Source organism: Bremia lactucae (assembly GCF_004359215.1).
Source record: "Bremia lactucae strain SF5 chromosome Unknown BlacSF5_NotPlaced_182_SHOA01000115.1_669280bp, whole genome shotgun sequence".
NCBI classification, from domain to species: domain Eukaryota; phylum Oomycota; class Peronosporomycetes; order Peronosporales; family Peronosporaceae; genus Bremia; species Bremia lactucae.
Window position 1 is genome coordinate 615108 of NW_027152195.1, and position 18684 is coordinate 633791.

Here is an 18684-nt window from a genome sequence, read left to right on the forward strand (position 1 = left end):
CGATGAACTTCAACATCCGGCGTTCCGTTCATGGGTCTGCTATGAACGAAGTCGTCATCATAATAGCTCGGTACAAAATCCCGCCCCGATCTCAATAGATTGGTTACACGTTTGTCAAATGTCGCAGGGGCATTACTAAACCCCTGTGGCATGACTAGCCACTCCCATAGCATACTACTTGGGGGTGATTACTGCTGTGAGCGGAATATCTTGTTCACGCACAAGGATCTGATAGAATCCATCCAGCAGATTCATTGACGAAAAGATAGTACTCTTTGACATGCCATCAATGATTACATATTTTCGTGGTATCGGCGTTTGAGCCGGTACAGTTGCAGTATTCAGTTTATTGAATGCATGCACTATCCGCCAACCTCCTGTTGCATTGCGCACACAGAAGGTTGTAGAGCTATGTGGGAAAGTTGATTCCCTCACATGGCCCGCTGCTAAGCATTCGGCAAAGAATTTGTCGATCGCTATTACTTGTTCACGACGCAACGGCAATTGATTCATACCACAGTATTTCGAACCTGGGATAAGGTCGATTTCGTGTCGAGTGCCTTTGTCGTTAGGCAACTCGCACGGTACTGATTCAGGGAAGACATCCTAAAATTCAACTAAATCTTTATGCATATGGGTTGTTTTCAAAGACTCCCAGGATCGGGACGTAAAACGTATAATCCGAATCTTCTCATTCAGGACACTTTCGTTTATCGATGAGCTATTGAGAATCCGTTCGTTCTCAAGAAATACGATTGCCGACCGAATATTGGCCACGTTGTCGTCATCTGTGACAAGTAGGCAGATCTGCTTGACTTTACTACTACGCAGATCAGCAAAAACCGTTTCGATTATAGCGTTGGCAATCGAGTTATCTCCGAAGTTAACTTCGGAGGCGCTAATAGATCAAGTGTATAAGCGCCTACACTTGATCCATTGTTTACTAAGACATTGATTGTCTCAGTTTCTTCTTTGGAACTTATTTCCAAAGGTACCTGGGAACCTTAGACCACAGGTTTCCGGGGACTTCTTCTCTCAGAAATTATTTGGTGAATATCCTCCCCAACATCCTCTAGCTGTGGTTGCGCTACCACAGCGATATCCTTCACGATCGACTCTCCAGTCGAGCAAGGACTTTCGCACTCTCTCTTATAGACGGGCGTTCCAAATTCTCTTGGATGTTGCTTTTCAAGAAAGCATCCTTGTTTCGTACCTCTTAACTTATTCGAGTGGTTGAACTTCGACGCTGCCTGTGCTTGTGCACTTCCGTCAATAACTATGTCCACGTCACAATAGCGGACCTTCGATGTTGCATTTGCTCGTGCACAGCCGTCGGGATCTAACTCCACAATGTGCTGGGTATTCACACTGAGGTCTTGTGCAGTCATGCTAACGACCGAACCACAAGTGAGGCCATCGCACTCACTCGTACGACATCCACACGCCTGTAACGCTCAAAGACGTTCATTAGTTGGCCATGATGAACGAGAGACAATTATTAAATTGTTCTAGAAGGGACAACAGCATTGTGAAGCGAACCACCTGCTGACTTGCCGTATTCCCAAGCCTGCGTACGGAAGAATATGCACTAAGATGCACAAGGTCATGGTTTTGAGCACCATTATCTATCTCCAACTTCCAAGCTCTTTGCTTTAAAGTGACTTGGAAAGGATAGTTCAAGCACTTATGGCTTCGCTTACTTGAATTTTCGGGACGGTCTGGGTCATGATGGGATACCAGCATTCTTGTATTTAAAAAAATCTTTACTTGCACTTCGTTCTAGGACGGTTCCAACTTTTCTAAACCGCGCAAAAAAGTCAATGGAAAGCCGTCAGATAACGCCGCAGTTGGTGATCGTGCACGGAGAGTTTGGCGTTGATCTATGTAATGCAATGTGATACGCTGTAATTCAGAAATTAAATTGACTAAAAACTGCATGAAGTGAGTTTAGAAATTCTCTTCCTAAAATGTGGTTTTACTCTTTTTAAACCCATACGGCAATTTTTCGTTCAATAGTAGTAATTGTCCCGTCCTATCCTATATATTGATGTTTTGTCCTCTTTTTTAGCGCTCAGACTCATGTTTACGAGGAACTTTGCCACACTATTTCTTTCGCCTCTTTAAACATCACAACGACACATGTCACATTATCGGTCGACCGCTGATGAAAAATGGCATACTCAATAAGCGCCTACACAAAGAAAAACGAGAGAGAATCGCGCCATTAATCCACCACAAGCATCATCTAGCACAATCCACTCACTCACACACCTCAACAGCCCGTTGCACATCTTTCAATTCGACAAGTTTTCGACGAACAAAATCCACAGCTTCTTGATCTTTCAACACATCATACAATCCGTCACTTGCGAGCATCACAAACTCGCACTCGTCTGTTAATTCCGTGACGGTAAACTCTGGCGTCGGAATCACTAATGGACCTTTTAAAATATCGTTGGGATTCACCGGTAATTCCTGCGAATTGTACTCGTTCCGTGCTTTCGTGTCAATGTCATCGACCAAAGGCTCGACGAGATCAAACGACTTGAAAGGGGCGTCGCCAAAGGCACGCGAGACGGCCAATTCGCCCATAATACGTCCGTGAATCACAAAGCCGCCAGTCTCTCGAATCCGCTGCGCTTCGTCCGTTCGACTGGGTTTATGATCATTTGAAAGTCGTTCAGCTGTGCCATTGCGACTCAAGACAGTGCGCGAGTCTCCAACGTTGGCCACAAAGAGATACTTGCCCGCCACAAAGACTGTCGTGGCCGTGCTTCCAGCTTGCGGACGATCCGAGGTCCTTAAAAATTCTTCATCCGTACGTTCAAACGCATTGGTCAAGCGCTTCATGATGATTGATTGCAATTCCTCAATTGTCATTGTTAGTAAAGGTTTCAATTCACTCGTGTGCATGAAAAACGCGGTAATGAGGCTATGGTGGAGCACGTCACTCAAAAACGAAGATGCTTCGTCACCGCCATGGCCGTCATAGACAGCAAAGAATGACTGGGGATGCAATCCCAAACGACTTAATGGTTCAATACACAAGTCTTGAATAATCGTATGCGCGTCTTCCATATGTTTACGAGCGCCCATGTCGGCATGCGCTCCAAAGTCAAACCGATTGACAGTTAAACACGTTTGTGCCACGAGTAAATCGTCGCCAATTTCCAGTCGATAGGGTTCTTGATAACTTCCCACGAGTTTCATAAATGTCCCATTCGTCGAGTTTAAATCAATCAAATAAAATTGATTCGTCAATTCATCAAACCAAATTGCAGCATGTTTTCGAGAGAGTTCCCCATCACTTGTATGGATTTGATTCTCCGCAGATCGACCAATTCCTGCACCTTCTTGTGTAATCACAAACTCCGTGCCAGCTAATTTGCCACTTAATGCCGAGACCGTAAGACTTGGCAATTCTTCGTGAAACGATGTAACAAGAAAATCCGATTTTCCAACTCGAAATGCCACGTGAGGCTCGAGAGGCCATTGCATACGATCGCCCATATTTTCGTCATTTGCTTGGGTTTCCACGGGACTTAACCGCACAAACGTGTCCCCATTTGCTTGGTCGCCATTGACTAAATAGAAACGCCCGTGACTATACAGCACACGTGCGTGGTCGGTCTCTGCAAGGAGTGTATCGGCAGGTATACTTGCAATATTCTCACAAGTTTGGCCAATACCGCCTCCTTTCTCATCAAACGTAAAGCTTGTGACGGTATCTTCTTCGGTAAACGCCGTCATTTTAAGCACCACGTGGGTCCATGTGTGTTCGAGATACAAAGGCACTGGATCGTCTTCGACTTGGTCAGTAGCGAGATGATCGTCTATTTTGACCGATTCAGGCACGGAAGGCATTTCTTTCGAGTCATAAAGCTTGTCGTTTTCAACAATCGCGTTGCTGCTAGACGCATTATTGCCGGTAGGAGTACTATCGTTCTCCTTTGTCGGTGGTACATAGCTCCCGATACTGCTAGTATTGGAGCGAAGAAGGCGATGAACGCCTGATGTGCGGGCCCGTTGGAAAGAACTCGCTAATCGGACATCGGATTCTACGTGTTACAACGCGTATTAGTGTCTAAAGTCGCATCATGGCACGAAAAAGGACTGCAACATGGCCACGTACGTGGCGGTTCTAATCGCAAATGAGTCGAACGTCGACGATCCGGGTCATTCTCGTGTTTCCGTACCACTACAAACCACACGATATTGTCACAAAGGAAGAGAGTGTGCTTTAAATGGCCACACGATGTCACGTGCCTTGCATCTTGAGCGTCTGGACATCCTGCGCGTCCGCCATGGCGCGTCTTCTAGCGTGATGTTCTCGGTATTAAATCTACTCGTGGCAACACGAGAGATTCGGCGGTTTGATACTGAATCTTGCAATACGTTGCAAAGAATTGGCACTTGCGTACTAAACGCGCCCCACGAGGCGTAACAACGAGCCAAAGAAGAGTTGCAAGGTCTGCCAAGGGGCGAGGATGTCTCTGCCACTGCGGAACGAGATCGGACGCACTTGGTGTACATCACATCAGTCGGTTGTTTTTATTTTTTTTAAAGAAAACCTTTCAATCTATATATTAATTTGTTTTTCACGAACAATGAAAAATTCGCAATTTAAATACAAATTTACAGGAATACAATCGCCAAAAGTATAAATTAATTTGAATTCCATTTTGACAGACATCCGTAGGTTTACACACAACCATGGACAAACTTTTGAGGGACATTAAAATTGGTCAGGACTCGTAAGTCGCTCAATAGTATGAAGCGTCCGTAAATCGAGAATCTTTGGTCCGATAAAACGAAGACGCGTCATGATTGCTACTATCCCCTCGTCGGCGGGGTGCACCAGATGCCTCAAACTCGCTAAAGCCGCTGCTTTGAAAACTCGGGTCGCCATTGTAGTGGCTCTGGTCGTAATTACTATTCGTGGCCGCAAAACTCTCGTCGCCCATATATCTGCTCTCATCTGCCGTGGACATGCGGTATTCTGTCTGGCCGGACGCTTGAAAGCGCGTTTGGCCGTGATAATCACTTGCTGACGTCGATCGCGAGTCTTTGGGTTCAAAAAACGACTCGTCCAAAGACAAATCCGGTCGCTTTGTCGTCTTTTTCGACCCTTTTTGACCCATTCCATGCCATCCATTCGACAGATCTTGAATCGAATCGCCCCCAAAATCGCTCTCGTCCTCGGAAGCAAGATCCTCTCGATGTCGACTGTCATACTTTGATTGAAAGTGATTCCCCGAGTGACCAGAGCTATACATACTTTGACCATAAAACGACGACGACTGGGACGAGTATTGCGAATACTGACTCGTACCGTGTGAAGAATTTGTTTGCGCCATTGGTGGCAAGGACATTTGAGAATGCGCTAAAGCGATTTGGCTTCGTGGTGTCAACATGTCGAGGTTTGGATCATTGTACGTAAGTCGACCTCCATCGTGATCGTAAGGCTCCTGATCGAATTGGCTATTGCCAGGATTTGGCGGGTAATTGTCGTCACTAAACCCTGTTGGCGACATGTTGTGATTCTGATGATAATTTGCCGCCACTGTTGACGCTTGAGCCACGCCTTGAGTGTGATCGTGACGTCCTCTTTCAAGACCAGGGTCGTCGTCTTGGACCAGTTGATTGGTTTTCTTGTATACAAAGAGGGCGACCAGTAACACAAGCGCAATCGCGCCTGCCATCATTAAACCAAGCATTAACGTATTTGATGCAGTACTCGTGGCATTCGATGCTGCATCAGCTAATACGGACGCCGCGGCCGACGGCGATCCAGACGACGAAGATGATCGCGACGTATCTGCTTCTTGCTTTGAATCCGTACCATTGTCGGATAAATTGTCTTGTTTCGTAGTCTTGTCACTTGTTTTACTTGTCTTTAAATCGACTGTATTTGATTCGAGAGTCTCTTGAATCGTACTGGCATCCTTCTTCGTAGGAGGTTTCAAAGTCTGTTGGGTCTCGTTTAAATCACTTTTAGAGCCTACACTGGCATCGTCGTCCGATCCAGACTCGGGATCGATGATTTGTTTCCTCACTTTTAAAGAAATTGATTTCGGTGGTGCATTTGGCACGGGTTTCGACTCCTCTGGCTTGATTTCAACTTCAGTTGGAGGACTGGAGGTTGGCTTGTCAAAATTAGCATTGCTGTCAGCCGTGGGGATGGCGTCGGACACAGGCGCTGTCTGTTGAAGAAGTGGGGACCTTGTAAACGTAACCTCCGTGGTCTCGTCCTTTGGCTTTACCACACCAGTCGCTTTGTCTCGATTGGCGTCGCGCTTTGCAGGATCGACGGGTTTGTTAACAGGTAAAGGTTTGTCGGTAGCATCTACGTCCTTATTATTCACTCCCGGGGAAGCACTTGTCAAAGGCGCCCGTGTACTTGGTGCGTCGGTTGGTTTTAAAACCTCGGGCGTCGGTGTCGAGGGCTCTGCTGGTTCCGACGAGTCCGACGATGCATTCTGGTCAAGCAACCATGGCCGTTCTGGTCGTTGCGTCGCCAACGTTGGAACACGTCCATTATTGAGATCCTCTTTAAAATTCAAGACCGTTTCTGGATCCCCATCGCGACTTTGCACTGCAAAAATCTGTGCATTGGCCTGTGAATTCATGAGCAGTACCACCAGCACGAATCTGAGCCACCGTCGGTGGACCTGCATTGTCCAGCCTCCGGAGCCCGAAGCGTCACGCCAGCGCAACTTTCCTGGAATCTGCGCTGAAGGTTCGATAAAAACAGCTCTATTGTTCCCTGCACCAAAGTCTTGCGTAACCCTCTTGCCGGAATCAATAGCAGTCCACTTACTTGCCACTATCAATTCAAAACGAGGTTGATCACGTGACAAGGCAAACTGTAGGAGTCGTTATTTTGAGCTTGTGCGGCACTGTGCCTTTAGCCGCATAAGAGTCAGATGTAAAAAACTCGCGAGTTGCCCGTGTCATGCACACACATGTCTTGGTTCTGCACCGACGTTCTTGGAAAAAGCAATCATCGAGAACAGCTGTCGGCGCCAGTCTCGACCAATTGATACATACGGCAAGCGGCGGAATATCCGATCGCGTGATTTGTGCGTATTTGGCGTGAAACTTGGTCGCTCTCTGAGCTCGATTGGCGGCCCATTCAGTCGGTTTAGTCGGGAGGGGTGTGCAGTGCATTCTATATTGATAGAAACATTTGCTAAGATTCGTTCTTATTCCAGCTGACGGCTTTACGACAGACGCACGATATGGCAACTCTAGCGTAAAACTACATAACCTATAGATATTATCATTATATTTCACTTGGATTATTCGAGGTCCCTTACTCCAGCTCGCGTCCCCGTAGATTTCTCTTTTATGAAGCCAAAGCCTGGTAATATAGGCGATAAAGTTTAGCTTTGACCAAAAAAATAGTCATTCGCGCTAACGATCGGGACTGTTTATATTTAATAAAAAATGCTTACAGGAAACTGTGTTTGTATTTGTCAGGATAGCCTGCTATGTTATGGCTCAGCTGCGACATATAGGACGCACTGCAGCCAACGAGCTTACAATCGCACGAATTGTAAGCCTACGGACTCGGGACTATTGCGCCATATAAAGTTCAAGCATGAACAATCCAATATATGTGCATTATCGCGATTGTCTTCTGTGTGTTTGCGTGTTGACAACTTTGTCTTGCGTTAATTCTCTTTCAACATGCGACTATGTTACATACTGGTTACAGTCGAGGCTGTTTCCTCGTAGGAATAGTTTACCCAATAATTGTAAGCAGAGAAATAGTTGTTTTGACAGGGAAAAAATGATGCGTCTTTCACGAAGCTGGCTCACATACCCAGCTAGAATTTATGTGACGAGCAAAATCTGATATGCTGTAGAATTTTTGCTTGAAGCTCTAGATGTTGAGAATGTTTCACATTTGATTGAGCCAGACAAAATTTACCTTTCATTTGAAGTAGAAAAATGAAATGAACAGAAGAGCCTGTCTTAAGAAAATCCCGAGTTAATTAATAAGATTCTTAAATTATTCATTTAACTTCGTCGTTAATCGAGCACATTTAATGATTAATAAACCTTTGTAATTTAATTATTAAATGCAATTTGAGGTCCCTTTTTTTAAATTTATTATTCATATAATTTTTCTTGATGAAAAAAATCAGATACTGTAAAATAATTGAAAGCACTAAACACGTCTGAAGAAATCTCGTATGTGTAACGGGGTGTATCGTTACATGAAATTAACACTTAAAGGCTGTTAATTAATATATTATCTAAAACGTAGAGAATATTTGGAGGATATTACTCTATGTAGTTATGTTCAAAATTCTTATCCATAAATAGGTATAGACCATTTTATCTATTTCGCAGACTAATCAGCTGTAGAGATAAACAAAAGAGAGATACAGATAAGATCAGATAAGTATTCAATTGCATGTTTAGTATTAGATTATAATTAGGTTTGCATTTACAAGATAGATAGAAGAGATACTTACTTATATTAATACAGTTTTCATTTAACCCTCTTTAAGTTAGTTGCCTTAAAGAGAAGTCTTCCTCTGCACGTACTAGTGTACGTGAAATAATGTAGGGCACCACTTGCAACTGAGGCAGTGCGAAATGGACTTGTACTGAAGCAGTTCAAGTCGTAGTGCCCCGTTACAGTATGTCAGGCTGAGCGATTTGGTTTGTGCGGATTGCTCCAACGCTGTCCTTCATCTGCTGTACGGACTTGAGAAAACCCAGCGCGCCGCCATCCTGTTGCAGCCAGATTGTCTCAAGCAACTCGAGTGCTTTCTGAGCATCTACGACAGCGATTCCTGCTCGTCCTCAGGCTGAGTCGGGAGGTGGTCCTCAATGATTTCATCCACGTCTGGAATGTATGATGTGATCCGCTCGGTAGGATAGTCTAGCAGGTTGCGGATGTTCATCACGATAGGATACCTGAAGCGTCTAATCTGATGTTCCATCTCCACCATGACTTCATTGTCAAGGCACTGCTCCTCTAGGACTGGTGCAGCATCAGCTGGTTCTGACCGGATGTTGCAATGCCGGTAACAGTTATGGATGGTCTCAATGCGGACATCGTTAGACCAAGTTGAGACTGACACCTAGATAGCATGAAAGATGTTTATCTTTGCCGGCTCAACGACACCATTGTCGAGATCCTGAAGGAGCATACGGGAGAAGCTGCGCCTAGTAGGCTTTGAGGTTGCGTAGGATACCCTGGTCGCACGGCTGAAGCTTCGACGTCATGTTGGGCGAAATATAGTAGATTGTCGTGTTGCGAATTGCGATTCGCTGCGACAGATCAGCAAGCAGGACGTGTGCACTGCAGTTGTCCAGGATCAGCAGCACCTTGCGGTTTGCCATTCTCCCATCGAAGTCCCTCAGTCACTCCAAGATGATAATTTGTGTTATCTAGGCCTTCTTGTTGCTGCGATACTGATAGCCAAGGTTCTGGAGATTGACATGGCGGGAGCAGCGAGAAGTGGCGTAGTGCCAATGATCCATAGGGGCCTCTGTCGGACCCATCACCATTGCAGTAGACAGTCACATTTATTCCTTGTTTGCTTTCACCCCTTCAGCTCCCTGTTGCAAGCGAAGTGTCAGCTTGAAACAGAAGAGTTGCATTAGCCACCAGATAACAAAATTTGGTGTCCTTCGCAGAGTGCTTACCTGCATCCGATAGAACAAGCCAGTCTCACCCATGTTGTAGATATTCTTCCATTTATACTAATTGAGGACCTCGCATAAGGGAGAAAGCGCATCCTCCTCATCAACCATGTCCATCGCGCCGCTCTCTCCGAACTGCGATAGGCGCGGATTCCATTCAGAGCTATATAGGATTCCAGCCATCCGTTGGAAAGCTGAAATAGTTCATGTCCTGGACAAAGAAGGTCCAAAATCCGCTCTGCATGTTCACGGGCAACGTCTCCGCTAAGACTGATACGATCCGAATGGGCATTAAACCAAGCCAGCAGAGCTGATTCCATCAGTGAATACATTACTGCTGTCTTCTGAAAGTCGAAGATGGTCTGCCTTCTTCTTCGGCGTGCTGGAGACCGTCGCCTGGCTGACCCCCAGCTGATATTTGTCCTGAAGTCAATTGACAAGCTGTGCCTAGATCAGTGCGGGATTCTATGTGTAATGTTTGCAGAGAGCCACACGGACATCGTCCGTCATTGTGGCGTGCTCCTCCCAGAGGCATTGTTGATGCGCTGCTGAGTTCTTCTTGGGGATTGTGGGAGAGGCCTTTCTTTTATAACCACATCCCTCCAAAAAAGCGAAATAATTAATTTATCTGTGGGATACTACACCTGTCTAAAATTCTAAACTTTTTAAATTTATCAGGAAAGGGCGTCCCAACATTATTAATTTAGACAGGTTATACTGTAGTCGTTATTCAAAAATAGTCACAAATCTGAGTATTGTTATTTAATATTTCTCAATTGAAACGTATGATGTTAGCATACTCGCCGCTATCGACGTGTACACGCCCGTCGAAAGGTCGGTGAAAATATACTCGTCTTGTTCCACGAGACGGAAGAGTCATGCCGGTAACCTCCCAGATGGGAAGGCTTTTTATAAATCTTATACACGATTTGCGTTCGACAAGTCTCATTTTAAATAGCTGAGCTTCTAACGCGATAGTGTCATAAAAATCATTTTCCAAGTCTGAGCATCTTCACAAAAAGATGCATGATACTAGCTAGACTCATTCACGGTCTCAATTGCCAACCCTACTAAAGCATGGGCTATTTGCGCACGTACAAGCACTAAATAGCTCATGGCGTAAGTAATCAAGCGTTTGCGGGCCAAGACTTTTAAGGGGACTAAATAATCATGACGGGGCATATATTAAAGCCCACTCGCGCCCACCTATTATTTGCTGCCTGATTACTATTGCTCAAAGAGCGCATCCGCAGCGACAGGACCTTCCATGAAGAATTAAGCAACTTGGAACGAAAAATCGAGGAAATAAGAGCCTACAGAATTCATAGTATCATTCTCCTGATCGAATAAAGAATCCGTACCATATGAAGTGCCGAAAACCATATTTTTTATGGCTGTGCCAAATCGAAATTGTGCACTGCAATTTGCCAGAGTAGCAACCATGCAACGGAATATAAAATTGTAATGGGGCATACTTCGGTTGAAGTGTACAATTCACAACACACCTTTTGCTATTAAGAACTTAGATAATAAATAAAGGGGAATGTTATTTCCACCCCACCATTTCGTTATTTCCACCCCATGCAAAAAAATACCGTCGCTGCCAACTTGATTCCGATTAGCCAATCAGAAGCATTATGTATAACGCTTCGCATATTTATTTATATGGGCGGAAAAAGACAAATAAGGGGTGGAAAAAATAATGACGGGTGGAAAAAATAATGACGGGTGGAAATAACAAATGCTGGGGTGGAATGGCAAGTTGATGAAGTGGATAAAAAATACTTATTTAAGAGCCAGATATTCGGCGTTAAGGGCACCTGCGTGCATTGTGACCCTTATTCCTGCAAATACTGCAAAGTCTTCAACGAATTGCTGCTTATACAATCTCAAATTCAGATGGATAAAAGGACTTATTTAAAAGAGCCAGAGATTGAGCGATGGGGCACCTGCGTGCATTTTGACCTGATTGTATGCAAAGTTTCGAGCAATCCGCTACTTGAACAAACTCAAATTCAGATGGATCTCGTTGCCTTGATGATTGATGCACATTATTATTTTTTGTGACGGTCTAGATCCAGTTGAGCGACCACGAGTACGCTAAGGGACAGAATTCTTGGAGCCATATCATCCAGACTGCAATTTATCGTAGCTGTTCCCATAATGGTTTCTTGATGGCGATACTCCACCATGTTGTAACGTTCTTTGACAGCCTCTAATATGGTGGCAACATTTTGTCTACCCACTTCAGGCATGGCTGCAGGCGCAGCTGCATCCAAGCGCCATTAATGGTGGAAACTCTTAACAGTGAGAGGGCGGCCACTTCTTAGAAAAGCAGATTATTTGATGCTGACAGGGTATTCCATTCTTGAATTACACGCAACTGAACAGGTTATGGTGGCATTGGTAGGATCTTCAGATAACTCATAGCTCAAAGCATTTTCCTAGTGCGTATATTGAAATGCGGCGCACTACAGCAAAGAAAGGGATTTTCTGTGTTTGTGCATGACTTGCATTCGCTCCTACGACAGCTAAACACCAAGATTTTCAATCTGGGCTTAAGCAGCATGAGCTACGCGAGTTTGTACATCACCCAAGTTTTTTCCGGAACACTTATGTAGCTCTTTAACATATGATGAAGCCCTTCAGCTCTCGATGATGTGACGTGGCCAAAATGCATGCAATTCCTGGTGTATGCGTAAATAAATTAATTTTTATGTGTCAGACAGGTGGTATCCGGATAGGCCAGCATGTTAGGCAGTGCAGTATATGTTGAGTGCATGCTTATCATGAGATTGATTTACACTTCCTCTGATTTCGAATAGATTACATCTGTCCGACTCTTCACGAATTTATTCCAGTCATCCCCAGGTCCAAAAAACTTACGACAATTTGCTAGAGCGTTTTTTTAAATATGTTAAACGCATAGAAGATGGGTTGAGGTGGGAAATGTTATTTCAGGGCATTCTTTAGGGCAAATTCTCGGTCTGTTGTGATTGTCTGTGGCAGTTGATCGAGAGCCCAAAGGTAGTCCGCTTCACGTTCATGCCTGATGAAAGCAATAGCAATTGGGAGGAAGTGTTGAAGCTTGTGACACCAGTGATATGGAGGATCCGGCATTATGAATCGATCACAGATATCCTTACGCTTTGGTGGTGGACTGCACCTATCTAGGTGCAGTCCGCCACCAAAGCGTATGGATGTCTGTAAAGGAGTTCCACAGATTTTTGGCTGGCATAGAATAGGTGTGAAAAGATGATGATAATCATCTTTCACACCTATAAACCCACTCTGCATGATGCAGAATGTCAAATAGAGCGTCCAGTGGTGTACGATTGCGAAGCTCTTCTGCTCGCACCGCTGGCGCTCGTTGTAGATTGTCCTTCCTATTGCTTTTGTGCTGGGATCTATTTGGCGTAGGGTTGTGACAATTTCTTTCGGCGCAATCCCAGCCTTAAGAAGTTTTTGTACTAACAAATTTTGCTCTGATTGAAAGCGTCAGGCAGTCGGATGACTACTTATGTTGTCTGAAGGTTCATGATTATGTTCCCTATGAAAAGTTCGCAGTTGCAAGCTGTTATCGCTTGGTAGACGCCCTGATAGACGAAACGGGCAATTAGTCAATCGGCTCGCAGAGTTTCGCGGCAACTCAAGTCATGTTGCTGCCCTTTGCAGGTAGGTACCACGTCGATCGCATTACAAAATAATCTTCTTTTTGTCGGAATTTAGGGTAGACACAGCATATCCTTCTGCATGAGCGAATTCGCGAGCTGCATCCGTCAGGGCCATTGTGCTGGGAAAGGATGCATTGGGTGGTGTGGTGGAAGCATTGTAGAACAGCCTGACAAGGAAGAAAGTAGAAATTGAGTGTGATATAGAGAATGTATTGTGATTGATAATAATTCGTAGGACCCGCTTGTTTACAAGTCAAAAAGAAGGATATGGAGAGTAGATCAACTTGACCCAGCCCGATTCAAAACGATGTTTTTTTATCGTGAAAAAAAATATGCGGAGCGCAATAAGTAAGGCTTCTGATTGGCTAAAACAATCCCATTTTTATGTAGGTGATACGAAATACGAGTAGTAGCCACCAGATAGAGATCTGGTGGAATTAAGGTAAGGTTCCACATTTTAAATTTTAATTAAAGTTTAGTTTTTCGTATAATCTTAATGAATTAAGTCCGATTCGCCAATCTACGCCTGAGTCTTTATAAGTCCGAGCGTCTGCTGACATAGATCCATTTCTCAAACTTTTAGGGGTGAAACGCGTAGCGTTTGATAACCTTACAAATTTGTTTGGGCTGGATCGTAGAGATCACATCCTTTTCAGGGCCCAAAGGTTCTTGTTGCAAGGCTTAAAGCCTTTCTGCAACATGAATCTTTCTATATCGGACCACTTAGCAGCATTTATGCAACTCGGTAAATTCCTGTACCTGATCAGGAGCCTAAGGCTTGCCCTCTTGTTGTCAGTGTTGAGACATATGAGGACAAGAGAGAGAAAATCTCCTTGTTTGGATCGAAACATATGGAAATGGCCATACCCCTGCCATGATCCTAACAGAACAACAAAAGTGGTGATGACAACTTCTTAGCTCGGTGGTGAAGCCTGTGAGTGAGCATCACATGTAGCACGTACACAGACGACGCATTTCCCACGCTGGATTCGCACCTATTCGCAATGAAAGTTGCCCCACACAAGTGAAGTAATTAGACCCACCACTTGTGTAACGGGGCACCTTTCAATAGTACTGATCAGTACTAGTTAACCTTACACTGATTACAATGTAGGTGAGATGCCTCGAAATTACACGTACACAAAGTTACAGAGGAAGGTTTCTATGGATCTTAGGGTCTTTAGCTTACAGGTCTAGACTAAGGCTTATCAATAGAGAATAGTAAAGCTGTATTAATGTATTTAGTTTCCTAAGTAACGATCATCTATCTACTTCTGAACGTATTATATTAATATTTAACTAAGGATGTCGCGTCCTTGCGATCCACACTATCCTTGTCTTATAATGATTGACTGGACTGATTTAGACTTAAATCAACCGATCAATAGACCTAATGTTTTATTGTATCAATTACCAAATTTGGTAATATGAGTACTATTTAAGTTAAAATTAATGAAGATATAATTTCGTATTTCTTTGTTTATTTCCTCTTATAGGAAATAATACCTATGAAACGAGACACCCCATTTCATCACCCCACCTTAACTAACAGTCACTATTGCGACTGATGTAGGGTGACCGGAAATACTATTATGTCTTTCCGTGTAATTTTGCATTATTGATTTTAATCAAAATACCGTTATTATTTGCCTTATTGATTTTGACCGAGATCAACATGGCGACAAACAAGTCTGTGCGCGTGGCCCGTGAGGCCGCAAAGCTGGCAGCTGCACGGATTAGTGCAGCTGTTAGTATTGCAAATGTTTAAGTAGACGCTAATGCGTCGACTGTGTGGAATACGTAACCTCCTACCCCAATTGAAGGTGACTGAGATATGTCATCTGATAATATAATTGCAGGTGACGGTGACAAGTCACCTGCTACACCAATTGTAGGTGACTGGACCAAGTCACCGGCACCGCCCGACTCAGTGGCTACTGTAAATGCCGCCGGATCACCTAAGGACGAGTCCGTTAAACCTTTGGTTTCTAATGTGACAACCTAAGAGGTGATGACGAGTTTGGTGGGGAGTCATCGGATGGTGACTTCGTGGGCGATGATCACTCTGGTGACTAAGTATACGTCACTAGAAACTAAGTGATCTGTAGGGAAGAGTGTTACTGGTGGTGCTAGTTTGCATACGCCAGGAAAGGAGTGATTCTAGGGATTGCTTCAAGGGCCAAGTTAACGTTAACATGCGCCATCAAGAGAGGAATCGCAAAACGTTGCGGCTCGCTCCTGAAAATAGACATAGTTTCCCCTCGAAGAATAACCTAATTCGTTGGTCTGGTATGACAACGATCGATATCACATTCCGTTATTTGACTCAGCCAGGCTTCACTGGTGAGAATGAGACGGAATTCTTTATCGGCATCGGTAGTACTCTTCTATGCGGGGGAAGGATGCAAACCTTTGCTCCAAGCTTGGACAGCCTTTGTGCTCAATATGCAAAACATAGGCCTGACAAGCTAAATGCTCTCCGTGAACGGTTCGAGAAACGGACCGTAGTCGGTGCACACTATAAGCTACAACGTTTGTCTAGACAGGCAGGAATTCCTTGCCTTTCGTGGGGGGACTCATGTCAATGCTGTTTTAAAGGGGCAGGTCATGCCTCTAAAGAAGCATGTACCCCAAAGCTTGAGGTAGAGAGCAAAGAAATATTCCCTTAAAGATTCTCATTTGAGGACGCTCATCTAACAAGATGCATCAAGGGATTGAGAACCTTCAATACTATTACGAGCGCGGGAAACGTTCGTTCTTGATGGACTCTCTGTCGAGGCGGATGTTCTCATCGTACTGCAAGACGAGACCCGTCCAACATCAGTTGGGAACGAGGTTCCTAACTATCATGCGAGGGTGGATACCCTCGCCAACGAACGAGATGACTCGTTCGAACCCCCTTTACCTCACGGCGGTTCAAGAAGCTTTCAACATGAAAATGCTTCTCATCACTCGAATTTGTCAACGGATGTGGAGGGGGGGGAATCGGGATCGACTCATTTGACGAGCCCGAATCAACATCGTGATTGGACCACTCCTCTTATTATCTAAAGGAGGATCTTGATCACGAGCGAGCCCATCGCAGCGAGTTAGCGGTGACTGTCGACAATGTGTTTCGTGACCATATGAAAAATTGTGCGCAGGTTGCGACTGAACAAATGGCGAACAAGAGGACATGTCAGTCCCTTCAAAACGAGCTGGTGACAGCTCGTCAGAAGATCTCTTCCTTGAAGGAAAGAGTGGATCGTCTGGTTCAAGAGAATCAGACTATGTTCCGAGACAACAAGGCTTTGGCTCGAAACCATCAGGCTTTGGCGATGCCCTCGACCGTTCCGGTGTAACCCGGAATTGGAAGAAGCCTCGTACCCATAGATACCCAACATAAAACGTAGGATGCGCGCACGCATACCACGAGGCAGCGATGTAGAACACAAAACGGCCCAATATACCTGGGCAGTAATTTATCACTGCCTTCATCACGACATGTTTCAGAAGGTCAACCGTAGACAGTACGACTGGGTTATTAGAATTAATTGATGGTATGTTGTCTTCCGTTTCTGTTGGTCCACCGCATCAGCGATGGACTCCTGTACAAGACGGACCCATGCTTCTCAAGCCAAAAAAAATTACCTGCTATCTCTTTTTTTGTTTTCAGTGCGACCGGCTCGCACTGCGGTATTTAAATCTATTCGTTATTAAGAGTATTATCGTTCTCATTAATAATTTTCTTTTTGATGTTAAGTCTTTCAGCATCGTTATTAAAGTCAGTAATAACATTATTGTTATTACTGAGTTTGTCCACCTCAATGTAAATTAAATCAACATTAGTATCTTTCGCATTGACCTTAGTGCTAATGCGTGATGAGCAAGAGCTAAACTTTTTTTTTGCTCGAGCGAGTCCTTGTATTCCCTAGATAGTTCCATGCGAGTTGCCTATGGATTAAGGCACTCGACATTAGATCGAGCTCAAACCGGGCTCGAAGTACTGTGTCAGTGAAGCAGTGGCCACTGCCACGTGAAGAAGTACTTGCGATCGATAAATTCTTTACCGGTCGCGTAAAAGCGGGCCATGAAAGGAGGTCAACCTCCCCACATAGCTCTCCAACCTTCTGTGTGCCGAAGGCGACAGGAGGGTGGCGGATAGTGCACGCATTTAATAAACTGAATGCTGCAACGGTACCGGCTCAAACGCCGATACCTAGAAAAGACGTAATCATAGATGGTATGTCTAAGAGTACCATCTTTCCGTCTATGGATCTGATGGATGAATTTTATCAGATCCTTATGCGTGAACAAGACATCCCGTACACAGCAGTGAGCACTCCCAGTGGGATGCTTTGGAAAAAGCTATTAATGCCACAGGAGCTTAGTAACGCTCCTGCAACTTTCAACAGATGCGTAACGAATCCGTTGAGTCCGGTGCAAAAATTCGCACCGAGTTATTTTGACGATTTTTTCGTCCATAGTCAGACAATTGACAGAAAGGCGGACGTGGAAGCTCATAAAACTCACGTTCGTCAGGTTCTTACACTTATGCGAATGCATAGGTTGTACGCAAATCTCAAGAAGTGTATATTCGCTGCAAGCGAAATACCACTTCTTAGATGCATCGTCGGTAAACACGACGTGCGCCCTGATCCCGAAAAGATCAAAGCAACTACCGACTGGCCAGTCGATGTCAAGGGACTTAGAAAGTTCCTTGGATTAGCGGCGTACTTGCACAAGTACTCCTGCAATTATGCCGAGATGACAGTTCATCTCTCTCGTCTCTTGAAAAAAAGACGAGAAGTGGTTATGGAAAGCTGATTGTCAGCGTTACTTTGATGATATCAAGCAAAGCTTGATGCAATCGCCCATCTTGGCGATTGCGGATCAAGACAGACCATTTCATGTGGTCTGTGACGCCAGCAATTTCGCAATCTGCTGTGCGTTAATGCAATACGACACAGATGGCGCGGAGCGCGTCGTCTGTTACCAATCTCGTCAGCTGCAACCAGCTGAATGCAATTACCCAGAGCATGACAAGGAACTCCTTGCCATGGAATATCACTGGCTAAGTTTAGGGTATATCTCCTCGGAGATAGACTGTTCATCGTATATACGGACCATGCGTCATTACGCACGACCGTAAATAGCCCACACCTCTAGCAAAGAATGGCGAGGTGGGTATCCTTCATCGCGGAGTAAAATCTCTCCGGAAAATATAAACCAGGAAGACTTAACCTCGTCGCTGATGATGCGTTGTCACGCCGACCGATTCGAGAGGCTGCGCATTCCAACAGTAATAATAATATTACTGTTGCAACACTCATTTCAAGTGTCTCGTCATCAATCTTGTTTGATG

The 18684-nt window shown here is 44.6% G+C and overlaps 2 protein-coding genes across 2 annotated transcripts; both read right to left on the minus strand.

Annotated features, from left to right (window-relative positions):
* Positions 1-1902: 1902 nt before the first annotated feature.
* On the minus strand, positions 1903-4533 carry CCR75_005614 (uncharacterized protein; the record flags this gene model as incomplete). The annotated part of the gene is made up of 4 exons (XM_067963693.1): positions 1903-2191; positions 2272-4058; positions 4133-4198; positions 4263-4533. The coding sequence occupies 4 exons, from the start codon at positions 4531-4533 to the stop codon at positions 2084-2086; spliced, it is 2232 nt and encodes a 743-aa protein (XP_067816110.1). The 3' UTR covers positions 1903-2083.
* A 230-nt stretch (positions 4534-4763) lies between these two features.
* CCR75_005613 (uncharacterized protein) lies at positions 4764-6677 on the minus strand (the record flags this gene model as incomplete). Its single annotated transcript, XM_067963692.1, has 1 exon — positions 4764-6677. One exon carries the CDS (start codon positions 6675-6677, stop codon positions 4764-4766), a length of 1914 nt encoding a protein of 637 aa, XP_067816108.1.
* Positions 6678-18684: the final 12007 nt, after the last annotated feature.